At 45.9% G+C, this 13,053-nt stretch overlaps 2 protein-coding genes across 2 annotated transcripts; both read left to right on the forward strand.

The window, feature by feature from the left end:
* Positions 1-1,990: 1,990 nt before the first annotated feature.
* On the forward strand, positions 1,991-8,148 carry HOO65_090192 (Tetratricopeptide-like helical domain; the record flags this gene model as incomplete). Its single annotated transcript, XM_071004412.1, has 6 exons — positions 1,991-2,048; positions 2,097-2,235; positions 2,293-2,583; positions 2,648-3,234; positions 3,300-7,242; positions 7,317-8,148. The coding sequence occupies 6 exons, from the start codon at positions 1,991-1,993 to the stop codon at positions 8,146-8,148; spliced, it is 5,850 nt and encodes a 1,949-aa protein (XP_070856078.1).
* Positions 8,149-12,242: 4,094 nt separating this feature from the next.
* Positions 12,243-12,818, forward strand: HOO65_090193 (uncharacterized protein; the record flags this gene model as incomplete). Its single annotated transcript, XM_071001635.1, has 1 exon — positions 12,243-12,818. The coding sequence occupies one exon, from the start codon at positions 12,243-12,245 to the stop codon at positions 12,816-12,818; it is 576 nt and encodes a 191-aa protein (XP_070856079.1).
* Positions 12,819-13,053: the final 235 nt, after the last annotated feature.

The raw sequence follows: 13,053 nt of genomic DNA on the forward strand, positions 1-13,053 counted from the left end.
GGATTGTCTCCCACCTTTCCAACAACGTGGGCGTACAGCTCGCAACAATAGATGGCTGTGGAGATTCCAAGCCCCACTCCCACTCGGAATAACATCGGGTGAACATGTGATGTAGATGTGTGGCACACGATGTTTGTTGTGAAGAGATTTAGAACTTGGTCCTCAATTAACTCGAATAACGTATACATATGTCACGCCAGATATAATACAAGATAATTACGAAACGCAACAAGTAGGATCTACACAGCAGATTTCTATATCTGCGACATATATCTATGTGATCTTTGTCTACACGTTGGCTTAGTTATATTCCAACGGATGTTCTTATACAAGAAACCGTTGAAGAAGATCAAGGCTTCTATAGACCCTATTGACTCTCTCATCTTGACAGCGGGGGCCACCCAGACCCGATACAGCCAAACAGCAGTGCGCCAAAAACCTCCTACTCGGACAATAGTATAGTTAGTCAAAGCATTTGTTACAATCCCACAACCAAATCTTCCAGCATCATAATGGCTAACTTTGAACAATGAATCGTATCAGCCCACGACTTGCTCCATGCAAATCTTTTCAGGGCTTACCCTAACTGTAAAATGTATCTTCTGGTGACCTTGTCGGCGACCCATCATACTCTACCTTCCTAGTATTCACACAAGTTCCAAATTTCATTACTGTAAGCCCTTGAAGCTCAACGAAGCGGGCAGTTACCCATATTGCCATGTCTGTATTCATGGTGCTCTAGCCTGGAACATTTTCTAACCCTTTTCCAAGAGTGGCAAAGTGCAAGACGAGACCAATACAAATCCCTAGATTAGTCGCAGAATAGCTAGCATAAAGCACACTAGTACTGCTGTTTCTGACTACCTTATTGAAGAAGCACCAACTAAGAGGCTGCGATGACCTTTATCGTAGATACTTGACAACTATGTTATCATGTTCAAGGTAAATAACGCCTTTTAGCTATCCTTCAAGGAGAGTAAATAGGGTTATACCCTAAAGTGACACATGGAAAACCTCGACGTGCGCGTAAGTGATATCCCCAATAGCCCTGTAAAAAAGGCTAACTATATCAAGAAGAGGCTCACATAATCGCCATTTGCTCTTACCCCAAGAATAACGGTAAGGAGTCTGTCGAGGAATCTGAAGATCATACTCCAGCATGCCTGCCTAGCCCCGAGTGTTAATTAGTTAACTGTCTAGGCCTTGAATCATGAGTAATTAACGTAAATTAGCTGTGAAACCTTAACTGCTAAGAACCCACAAAATGATAAAAGCTGGGGCACAGAGTGATTCAAGCATAACTGAATAGATTAAGATTTGTTACACGTTCTCTAGCGGCTTCCTAGTGTCTCCTGTCTTTGTGTAAGTCTGATAATAACTTTTCTCCAAGTGCTTCTTGATCCATCAGCCAATCACGAGATACTCACTCAGCCTTTTTCAGCCTCACCTGTTTTAAGCAAGCAAAATCAGAGTTATAGTTCTATACTAATGGGCTTTTTGTTTTCGGCCGACAGCTTTAATTCACTGAGAATCTCAAGCTTATTTCACTTTCCTCTATTAGCATCATAATCATCCAATAGCAGCCCAATGCGTTCTTTAATGTGGTTAACAGCGTCTATTTGGTGGGAATTAATGGTAGCCTGTCAGCTGCGACCTTGCCTGCATGCTTAGTCCATGATGCAACCGCTTTTCATTCGTCGAGCGAAAGTCCAGTGTATTTTTTCCCAGCCTCATACGAGTTGGGCAGCAGGACGCGTTCAAGGCATCAACAAGCGTCTTTTCCAACATCTGTATGACCTCGTCTTACTCTGACTACTTCTTTCGCATTTTCTCACGCCTTCACTTGAATGGGAAAATCTGGTTTTCACTTTAACGATACTTCTACAGCTCTCTATCTCCCAGTTTCATCTCGCGATCAACCGCATCTTTACTTTGCTGATCCCATATAACCCTAGTTTCTAGTCCTCCCTTTTCAGCTCCCCAGACAAACATGAGCTCCAATACGCAGCCAGGCGGGAATGACCAGCCATTCAAGATCCTCTCGCTGGGTATGTCATCTCAATCTTTGCTTGATATCATATCGCTAACAATCGTAGATGACGGCGGTGTCTGCGGACTATCTGGCCTCTTAATCCTCGAGAATATCATGGAAAATGTCAAGGAGGCCCAAGGCCTTCCCGAAGTACCAAAGCCCTGCGACAGCTTCGACCTCATTGGTGGTACAGGAACTGGAGGGTAAGGCCTTTACTATTCTTGTGAATCTGTGAAATGTCATTAACAGCCTTCCCACAGTATAATTGCAATCATGCTTGGCCGACTGTGTATGCCAATTGGTGATTGCATCAAGACGTACAAGGAAATCGCCAAGGAAGCATTTGCTCCCAGTAGAACATTGTCAGCAAGACTAAGGCTGATTTCAGGAACAAGGATCTTAACTACGAAATTGGAAAACGCCATGAAAAAAGCTATCCGGGAGAATTGCCCCTTCACAGAATGCGTTGAAGAACGGAAGGCGGGCAAGTCTACAACTGAGACATGCCAACATGAAAACCAAAAATTCACTGACCAGCAATGCGTCAAAACGTAAGTTTTAGCTCTTGATTGACTTGCCAGAGCATAAATCTAACCCATCAATATTCTCATACAGTATTGTCCTAGCCACGACCAAGGTTAACGTCGATGCCCTTCCAATGCTATTCAAAACCTACCAGACCACTGCCAGCTGGTCAGAATGCAAAGTGTGGGAGGTGGGGAGAGCCACATCTGCAATAGTCGACCTTTTCAGGCCTATAAAACTAGGCCGAGACGAAGAAACATTCATGAATAGCAGCTTTGGATATAGCAATCCATGCAAGGTCCTCATCGACGAGGCCAAGAAACTTTCAGATCACCAGGAAATGCTCGTCTTGAGCATTGGCACGGGCCTTGGTGAGGTCATTGAGATTGGCGATAGAAAAAGCTCCATCACACAGGCTCTCAAGACAGTAGCAACTAGCTGCAAAAGAGTTGCAGCTGAGCTTAAAACAGAGTACTCTAACAAAAAAGAAAGATACCATCGGTTTAACACTGTCAGGGGTCTGGAGGCAATCGCCTCTTCAGATTGGGCCGACCTGTCTACGGTGGCAGCACATGCAAAGAATTACCTTAACGAGGAACGAAATGATATCAAGAGATTCGCCGAAATCTTGATGAATGGCTTTTCTACAGGCTCAGGACAGCCAGAAAGGCTAGATGGTCAGTGCGACATAATAGGATGATTGGTTGTGATTATAGGAAGTAAGCTAACATTCGATTCATAGACGCTGGAGCAGTTGATTATATCCCGTTCCACGAAAACCCGAACTTTGTCGGGCGCGCCGAAATCCTCTCCAAATTGAACGACAAACTCTTCAACCAGGCTGGCTTTCAACAAGCTGCGCTTGTAGGACTAGGCGGCATGGGCAAAACCCAGGTAGCCTTGAAGCTTGCGTATACTGTGAAGGTAAAACACGCTGGCTACTCTGTCTTTTGGCTTACTGCTGCCAGTATGGATGGATATCGCAACTCCTGCAAGGCACTCGCTGGGCATCTGAATCTGGAAACAGCCGATAGTGAGGATTCAAGAATACTTGTCAAGGACTACTTAGAAGCCGAGAAAGGTGGAAAATGGCTTCTTATCATTGACAACGCTGATGATGCTAGTCTCTTTAATGCCCCCATCAAAGAGGATAGAATTACTAGCTTTCTTCCACGAAGCGAGAAGGGAAGGATTGTTTATACCACAAGATCAAAAGAGGTCTCCTGGTTAGCCCTTGGACGTAACGATGTCCTTGAGCTAGAAGAAATGCCCTCAGAAGAACTAGCGACTATCTTTATGCGTGGTGGTGTGAAGGGCTTCAATAATGAACCACCAACCAAACATCAAGCCCTGATCGATGACCTTCTCAACGAGCTATGCCATTTCCCTTTGGCAGTTGCGCAAGCAGCGGATTATATGACTGTCAATGAGATCTCCATTGCCAAATATCTCGAGCTGTTGAGAGAGCCAGGCAGAGGAAAGATTGAACTCCTGGAACATTTTCATTTGGACAATGTACACTTGGACACGTCTCAGGGTGCTGTAGCCACAACTTGGGTTATTACTTTTCAGGAAATCCAAAAGGCTTCACCGGATGCGGTGAACTTACTTCGATTTATTGCGAAAGTCGAGTCAAAAGCCATCCCACAACACATGCTGCCAGGCTCTGACAAAAAAAAGGCAACAGCAGATGCCATTGGAATATTATTGAGATACGGCTTTATTCGCAGACAAAAGACCGCTGGCTTGTTTGATATGCACAGCCTGGTGCACCTGACAACGCAATGGTGGTCAGAAGGTCTGGACGACGAAAAAGAACATAGTCTAACTGTGCTTAATCACATGACTTCCATATTTCCGAGTTATGAGTGGGAAAATCGATTTCTTTGGCGCCAATACCTGTCTCATGCACTGCGTGTTGCTGAATTTGAAAGGGCTAGTGAGAGAAGCATGGCTGAGCTAACATACAAAGTTGGGCTATGTTTAGAGACGGATGGTAATTATCAAGGTTCTGTGAAAATGCTTGAGCATGTGGTGGAGGTGCGGAAAGAATCTTTGGCAGCTGATCATCCTAGCCTTCTGAGATCCCAACATGCACTTGCAAATGCATACAGTGATAATGGTCAGATCGAGAAGGCCGTTTCCATGCTTGAGCATGTGGTGGGGGTGCAAAAAGAATCTTTGGCAGCTGCTCATCCTAGCCTTCTGGGATCCCAACATGATCTTGCAAATGCATACAGTGCTAATGGTCAGATCGAGAAGGCCGTTTCCATGCTTGAGAGTGTGGTGGAGATGCAAGAAGAATCTTTGGCAGCTGGTCACCCTAGCCTTCTGACATCCCAACATGCACTTGCATTGGCGTACCGTGATAATGGTCAGATCGAGAAGGCCATTGCCATGCTTGAGCATGTGGTGGGGGTGCAAAAAGAATCTTTGGCAGCTGGCCATCCAAGCCTTCTGACATCCCAACATGCACTTGCAAATGCATACCATGCTAATGGTCAGATTGAGAAGGCCGTTTCCATGCTTGAGCATGTGGTGGGGGTGCAAAAAGAATCTTTGGCAGCTGGTCATCCAAGCCTTCTGGGATCCCAAGGTGAGCTTGCAAATGCATACAGTGCTAATGGTCAGATCGAGAAGGCTATTGCCATGCTTGAGCGTGTGGTGGGGGTGCAAAAAGAATCTTTGGCAGCTGGTCATCCAAGCCTTCTGGGATCCCAACATGATCTTGCAAATGCATACTGTGATAATGGTCAGATCGAGAAGGCCATTTCCATGCTTGAGCATGTGGTGGGGGTGCGGAAAGAATCTTTGGCAGCTGGTCATCCTAGCCTTCTGAGATCCCAACATGCACTTGCAAATGCATACCATGCTAATGGTCAGATTGAGAAGGCCGTTTCCATGCTTGAGCATGTGGTGGGGGTGCAAAAAGAATCTTTGGCAGCTGGTCATCCAAGCCTTCTGGCATCCCAACATGCACTTGCAAATGCATACAGTGCTAATGGTCAGATTGAGAAGGCTGTTCCCATGCTTGAGCATGTGGTGGGGGTGCAAAAGGAATCTTTGGCAGCTGGTCATCCTAGCCTTCTGAGATCCCAACATGCACTTGCAAATGGATACCATGCTAATGGTCAGATCGAGAAGGCCGTTTCCATGCTTGAGCATGTGGTGGGGGTGCAAAAAGAATCTTTGGCAGCTGCTCATCCTAGCCTTCTGGGATCCCAACATGCACTTGCAATTGCATACCGTGATAATGGTCAGATCGAGAAGGCCGTTTTCATGCTTGAGCATGTGGTGGGGGTGCAAAAAGAATCTTTGGCAGCCGCTCATCTTAGCCTTCTGGGATCCCAAGGTGATCTTGCAAATGCATACAGTGCTAATGGTCAGATTGAGAAGGCCGTTTCCATGCTTGAGCATGTGGTGGAGATGCGGGAAGAATCTTTGGCAGCTGGTCATCCTAGCCTTCTGGGATCCCAACATGATCTTGCAAATGCATACAGTGCTAATGGTCAGATTGAGAAGGCCGTTTCCATGCTTGAGCATGTGGTGGGGGTGCAAAAAGAATCTTTGGCAGCTGGTCATCCAAGCCTTCTGAGATCCCAACATGCACTTGCAAATGCATGCTGTGATAATGGTCAGATCGAGAAGGCCGTTTCCATGCTTGGGCATGTGGTGGAGATGCAAGAAGAATCTTTGGCAGCTGGTCACCCTAGCCTTCTGACATCCCAACATGCACTTGCATTGGCGTACCGTGATAATGGTCAGATCGAGAAGGCCATTGCCATGCTTGAGCATGTGGTGGGGGTGCAAAAAGAATCTTTGGCAGCTGGTCATCCAAGCCTTCTGGGATCCCAAGGTGAGCTTGCAAATGCATACAGTGCTAATGGTCAGATCGAGAAGGCTATTGCCATGCTTGAGCGTGTGGTGGGGGTGCAAAAAGAATCTTTGGCAGCTGGTCATCCAAGCCTTCTGGGATCCCAACATGATCTTGCAAATGCATACTGTGATAATGGTCAGATCGAGAAGGCCGTTTCCATGCTTGAGCATGTGGTGGGGGTGCAAAAAGAATCTTTGGCAGCTGGTCATCCAAGCCTTCTGGGATCCCAACATGATCTTGCAAATGCATACTGTGATAATGGTCAGATCGAGAAGGCCATTTCCATGCTTGAGCATGTGGTGGGGGTGCAAAAAGAATCTTTGGCAGCTGGTCATCCAAGCCTTCTGGGATCCCAAGGTGAGCTTGCAAATGCATACAGTGCTAATGGTCAGATCGAGAAGGCTATTGCCATGCTTGAGCGTGTGGTGGGGGTGCAAAAAGAATCTTTGGCAGCTGGTCATCCAAGCCTTCTGGCATCCCAACATGCACTTGCAAATGCATACAGTGCTAATGGTCAGATTGAGAAGGCTGTTCCCATGCTTGAGCATGTGGTGGGGGTGCAAAAGGAATCTTTGGCAGCTGGTCATCCTAGCCTTCTGAGATCCCAACATGCACTTGCAAATGGATACCATGCTAATGGTCAGATCGAGAAGGCCGTTTCCATGCTTGAGCATGTGGTGGGGGTGCAAAAAGAATCTTTGGCAGCTGCTCATCCTAGCCTTCTGGGATCCCAACATGCACTTGCAATTGCATACCGTGATAATGGTCAGATCGAGAAGGCCGTTTTCATGCTTGAGCATGTGGTGGGGTGCAAAAAGAATCTTTGGCAGCCGCTCATCTTAGCCTTCTGGGATCCCAAGGTGATCTTGCAAATGCATACAGTGCTAATGGTCAGATTGAGAAGGCCGTTTCCATGCTTGAGCATGTGGTGGAGATGCGGGAAGAATCTTTGGCAGCTGGTCATCCTAGCCTTCTGGGATCCCAACATGATCTTGCAAATGCATACAGTGCTAATGGTCAGATTGAGAAGGCCGTTTCCATGCTTGAGCATGTGGTGGGGGTGCAAAAAGAATCTTTGGCAGCTGGTCATCCAAGCCTTCTGAGATCCCAACATGCACTTGCAAATGCATGCTGTGATAATGGTCAGATCGAGAAGGCCGTTTCCATGCTTGGGCATGTGGTGGAGATGCAAGAAGAATCTTTGGCAGCTGGTCACCCTAGCCTTCTGACATCCCAACATGCACTTGCATTGGCGTACCGTGATAATGGTCAGATCGAGAAGGCCATTGCCATGCTTGAGCATGTGGTGGGGGTGCAGAAAGAATCTTTGGCAGCTGATCATCCTAACTCTCTGGCATGCCAACATGATCTTGCAAATGCATACTGTGATAATGGTCAGATTGAGAAGGCCGTTTCCATGCTTGAGCATGTGGTGGGGGTGCGGAAAGAATCTTTGGCAGCTGGTCATCCAAGCCTTCTGGCATCCCAACATGCACTTGCAAATGCATACAGTGCTAATGGTCAGATTGAGAAGGCCATTGCCATGCTTGAGCATGTGGTGAGGGTGCAGAAAGAATCTTTGGCAGCTGATCATCCTAACTCTCTGGCATGCCAACATGATCTTGCATTGGCATACAGTGCTAATGGTCAGATCGAGAAGGTCGTTTCCATGCTTGAGCATGTTCGTGGGGGTGCGGGAAGCTCTAGCAGCTGAACATCCCGACCGCCTGGCATCCTAACATGCGCTCGCAACAGCATATTATATCAACCCAGCCCTCAACTTGCTATTTAGCTTCTGCATCATGTTGTTTGATTAGATGGAATCCTCTTCACGCGGACCCCAGCATCGATTATAGTCACAAAACCTCCAATCATGCCTCATAGATCGGTGTGACACTCGAGATGTATCATGTTGAAGTAACCTTCCCCGGTGTTATCCTTTTTTTTTCGTTTCCCCTTTCCAATGTATTTCGTGGCGATTTATTTCACATCATACGTTAGTTATATATACATTGTCCGGCTCCCAACTATAGCCCACAGAGGGCGCTCTGTGCACTATATTCCTCGCTCTCTTTGTCACCAAAAATCCCCATAACGCTAGAGTCTAGTACTGAATACAATTACCCATTTCACAGATCACATGTCAACGCCAGATCTCATCGGTCCCTCGTCAGTGTTCAGGCTTAATTTTAACATAACAAATCTAGTGTCACCTTTCTACCTTAGCACGCCCAGGAGTGGGCTAAGGTGTAGACCTCAATTTCTTACCTTTTCACGTTCTCAGGCATAGTGTAGTGTCTTCCAACACAATATCAGTGAACATACACGGAACTTGAGTCCAGCAATCGTTATTCAAGCTAACGCTGTTCGGCTTTTCCCTTTCTACTTGCTTCTCTCCAGCTAAAGGCAAAAACTATCAGCGCCTAGATACTGTGAACCGTTTGATTCATCGGCCTCAACAGCGATTGCGGGACGTACAACACAGTCTCTAATGAATCCAGCGAGACGCTTTGGTCTCCACCGGTCGGAAATTATATTAGCTCAGTATAGTAGATCGTGCTTTCATTTCCCATAGAAACTATTCCTATGGAGGAATTAATCTTATCTAGCCTCCTACTTTCGTCTATTGGAATACTTGTTTCAACAATTAACAATCCTGAGACACCTTCAATAGGCCAGGCTCTACTAAGCAACGCCTCCATGCGCCAACCTTTAAGGCAGCTTGGTGTAGGAAACCAGCGCGCCCAGTCTCTTCTTTACAAATCCCGCGCATATTAAAAACACCATACCAAGAATCCCAAACCCTATCAAAGGCGGCGTTCAGAACTGCCGGGCCAGTGAACATTGGCAGTTTTGTATACCTCATCCCATATCCCTCAGTTTTAAACGTCAAACAAAACTTGATCACATATTTAGCTTTCTATCCAACCATGCACCGGCCACTAGGGACATAAAAGAAATATGAGCAGAATCTGTAGGCTTTTTATTACTGACGGCGGGCTAGGGCTGCTTGGGTCACAAGGCGGAAACAAAACTAGCCGTATAGTGATACGAACAAGATTCTTTTAAGGGATAAATTATAATACGCATGAAGGAAACAAGACATGACTAAATGCCACCTTCTGCCCTTGACATCCTTTATCTCTTGGCGAATCAAAACTGAGATCATATCCTCGTTTTGAGCTTGCCGTTACCTTAAGGTTAGGAAGGCTATCATCCTCCTCAACAGGTGCCAAAGTCGATAGCTAGAGTTCTAGCTTTGATAGCACACTTTCAAGGTCTCAGGTATACTTTTTGTCCCTCCAGTTCCTTCAAGTATTCATTGCTTTCCACCCTTACAGATTGGCTTAGTGAGTAGTTTCAAAGACTAGAGAGATATTGTTCTTCAAAATGTGGGCTATAGATCATAGCATCAAACTCTCCATTTTCAGGCCACAAGCTGCTTGAGAGCCTCAAAGTATCCAAAAATCAGGAGCCATTGAGTTGAAGCGTACGAGATGAATCTGGGACCACATGGATTTTCATTATTGAGCTTGGATATGAGCAACATATCTCAGAATGTGATGATCTTGTTTTTCTCAACATATCACTCAGTCACCCAAGTAGTGTCTTTCATGTCTATTAAGCATCAGAAAGTAATAGTAGCCCTTCAATCAGAACTTTGCATTGAATCGATGTTCTTAATCCGCTTCAACACGTCTCATTGCCAGTCAATCTGGCTATTTTCGGCCATAGTGATGGCCTGATCATCTTGGAAGCCATGTTCTTGGCGTCAGCTAGTGACGTGATGCTTTAATAAGTTGACAATAGCACGAAGCTATTTGGGATGTAACATCTTGCTTTTGTCCTGTCATTCTTTATCCTGAGTTTGGACCCTTTTACGGATACTGGCGACATTCTGCCTCCCATTCCCAGAGGGGGCCATATGCTCATCTATTGCTGGACCCCATGTCTAATGCCCAATGCTAGTACAGATATTGCCCTAGAAGAAAATCTCAGAACTCAACTAGGCTAGCCCACGTACGATATGAAAATATGATATGTGACTACAAGCAACACTGCTGCGGATATAAGTGCCCTCAGTCGAGATCCTCGAGAAGATAGAAGGCAGGATGGGGGCAACACAAGGAAGACAAGAGAAGATACTCTACCCTCGAGCCATCATACGTCAGGCAGATATAAGGAATAAAACACGGAACGGCTTGATCACTTGCTCTTCAGCTCAGCATTGATGACCTTGACAGGTAGGTCTAGAAAATACCCAAGGAAAGTCTATTCATCTAGATTCGATGGTTATACCTTTAATTTTCCCTTAGAATTTAATCGCATTTATTCTAACGAATAACTCTCATGAAAAAATCGCCATCTAAAAGAAGGTCGCTAGTTGTTGTAGAATTGCTTGTGTATTGATTGTTCCCTCTCTCCTTCGTCCACACCGAGTACTTCGACTATGAGATATAGATACTTGGGCTTACAGTCACGTGTCCTTTCTTCCATGTCTGCTTAGTCATGTTCTGACACTAGTTCTCGCAACAAAAAAAGATTAAGTTTGCTTCTCTATCATAGCTAATAATATAGGATGCGAAATACGACTAGGACAGGTCAAGGCCCAGGCCAAGCCGATACTGAATTTCCCATTATTGACAACCTTTACCCATGACTAGTAGCGTCCAGCTCCATGCATTCACCCGTCCTCTTCTAGGATACGCTACTACACTGCGCATTAGACGTCTGCTCCGGAGGATACCGATATCCCACATTTTACCATTCATATAGCTGTCAATCTTCCAGCGTGAGCTCCGTCATATCGGTCTATCCTTGTCATCACTGTCTAAGCCATGTTTTCTAGTATCTCCCAGGTAAAATTCACCATTCCATGCAGCCAAACAACGCGTCTTAAAGCCTTGTCTATGGATTTCTTTCCTACTTCCGGAACCCTGCAAGGAAGTCTCCTCATTTTCTCTCACATCAGGCTCGAAGATGCCGTAAAACAGATTCCCTGGAAATATTGCTTCGCCCAGTTCATATTTCCAGGCGATCAAAAGATGGCCACCTAATGGCTCTTCGGCCAAGAATGCGCAGCTAGCATGATATCATGAGATGGCACGTGGGCCTGCACAGACACAAGATCGATCTTGCTCAACTGTGATCCTTGCTTATCTCAAGTTTCTCAACTATCCGGAGCAAAAACCAGCCAGTCAGCGCTCAAGATTGCTCAAGGAACTTCCCTACATCCGCCACGGCCCTTGGCCTGTAACTCTGGCTAGTCTCTGGCATTGGCTGAAGAAAAAGAATCACTATGCTTGGTCCGTGTAGCTAGCATTTCCACGGCGATTAAAAGCAACTGCATTCAGGCGAGATAGCAAGCCGCCTCATGCATACCTGCTACCTGCTATCGAACTTTTGAGAGACGGACGAACCATAAGAGATTGACGGATCAAACCGCTATTCGATTATTGTCATTCTTTCAGATTTTATTTTGCGTTGCCAAGGCATTAGTAACTTTCAGGCGATTCAGCGCATAAACCTACACCCGGTTCTGACGTTTAATGCACGGAACTTCACGAAGCTGCAGTGATAGTACACAGACTCCCGCGCCATAGTAGCCAAATCCAAGAAGACAGGCAAGAAACAGATATTAGCTGAAAAGCCCTTGCATGCTTATTTAGGCAATGAAGGCATAGTCGAGAAAGTCTTATATAGTTACCGTAAAGCCCCAGGTTTGGGCACCCATATAGCCTTAGGTCTTCTCTTCACTCTTCTGCCACACCCTTGCACTATTCTTCTATATCTCTACTCGTTGTGGGCATGAAGTTCCCATTTTGCTCTCTGCCTCTGGCTCTATCCCTTCTCGGTATTGCTCAAGCTGGCATATTAGAGGATTGCGGCTACGAAATCGAAACCGACGACAGTACACACTCGGTGTACTCCCACTATTACGACGAGAGTTCACGGACCCTCACTAAGATCGACTTTTATCCTGAAGGAACCGCAGCTGCTATCCAGATAGCTAAAAACGACGAAGAACTCGATCATTACTACAAGCTTAGTCTACCAGAAATCTTCGATGCTCTTTGTGAGAAGGAAAACGTCGAGCCCGATGATATAACATGGCTTATCTTCGACGTCTATAAAGATCCAGATACCAATAATCTCATTAGTGACATTCGCGACAACCACAATTCTGGTCTCGATGATGTTCGAATTCCTCGTGGAGGTGACGAGTGGATGGAGATCCTCGAGACGAAGTATTACAAGCAGGCTATGGATCTCATCAACAGGCCACTTCGAAAGATTTTCTTAGGACACTACATCCAAACCGATATTTTAGGAAATAAAATCCCGACCGACCGCATTTTTTTTAACCTCCGAAAAAATGCTTAAACTGCAGTCTCCAAAACGACTCCTCCCAAGACTCCAGTCACTAAAATTCAGCCGCACTTTAAGGAACAAGAGGCTACGCTCAGGGCTGCCCGCTAAGGGCGCTCAAGATCAGCTTACTAGTCAGATCTCAGCCGCTGAGAACCACGCTAGGGCCCTGGTAACTTGACGTCTGATCTAGTCAAGGCCTATTCCTGGCAACTCTTAGCAGCTTACCGCGAGGCGGCAATAAGAAGTA

This window comes from Ceratocystis lukuohia (assembly GCF_044167205.1).
Source record: "Ceratocystis lukuohia strain C4212 chromosome Unknown Supercontig9_pilon, whole genome shotgun sequence".
Classification (NCBI taxonomy): Eukaryota; Fungi; Ascomycota; class Sordariomycetes; order Microascales; family Ceratocystidaceae; genus Ceratocystis; species Ceratocystis lukuohia.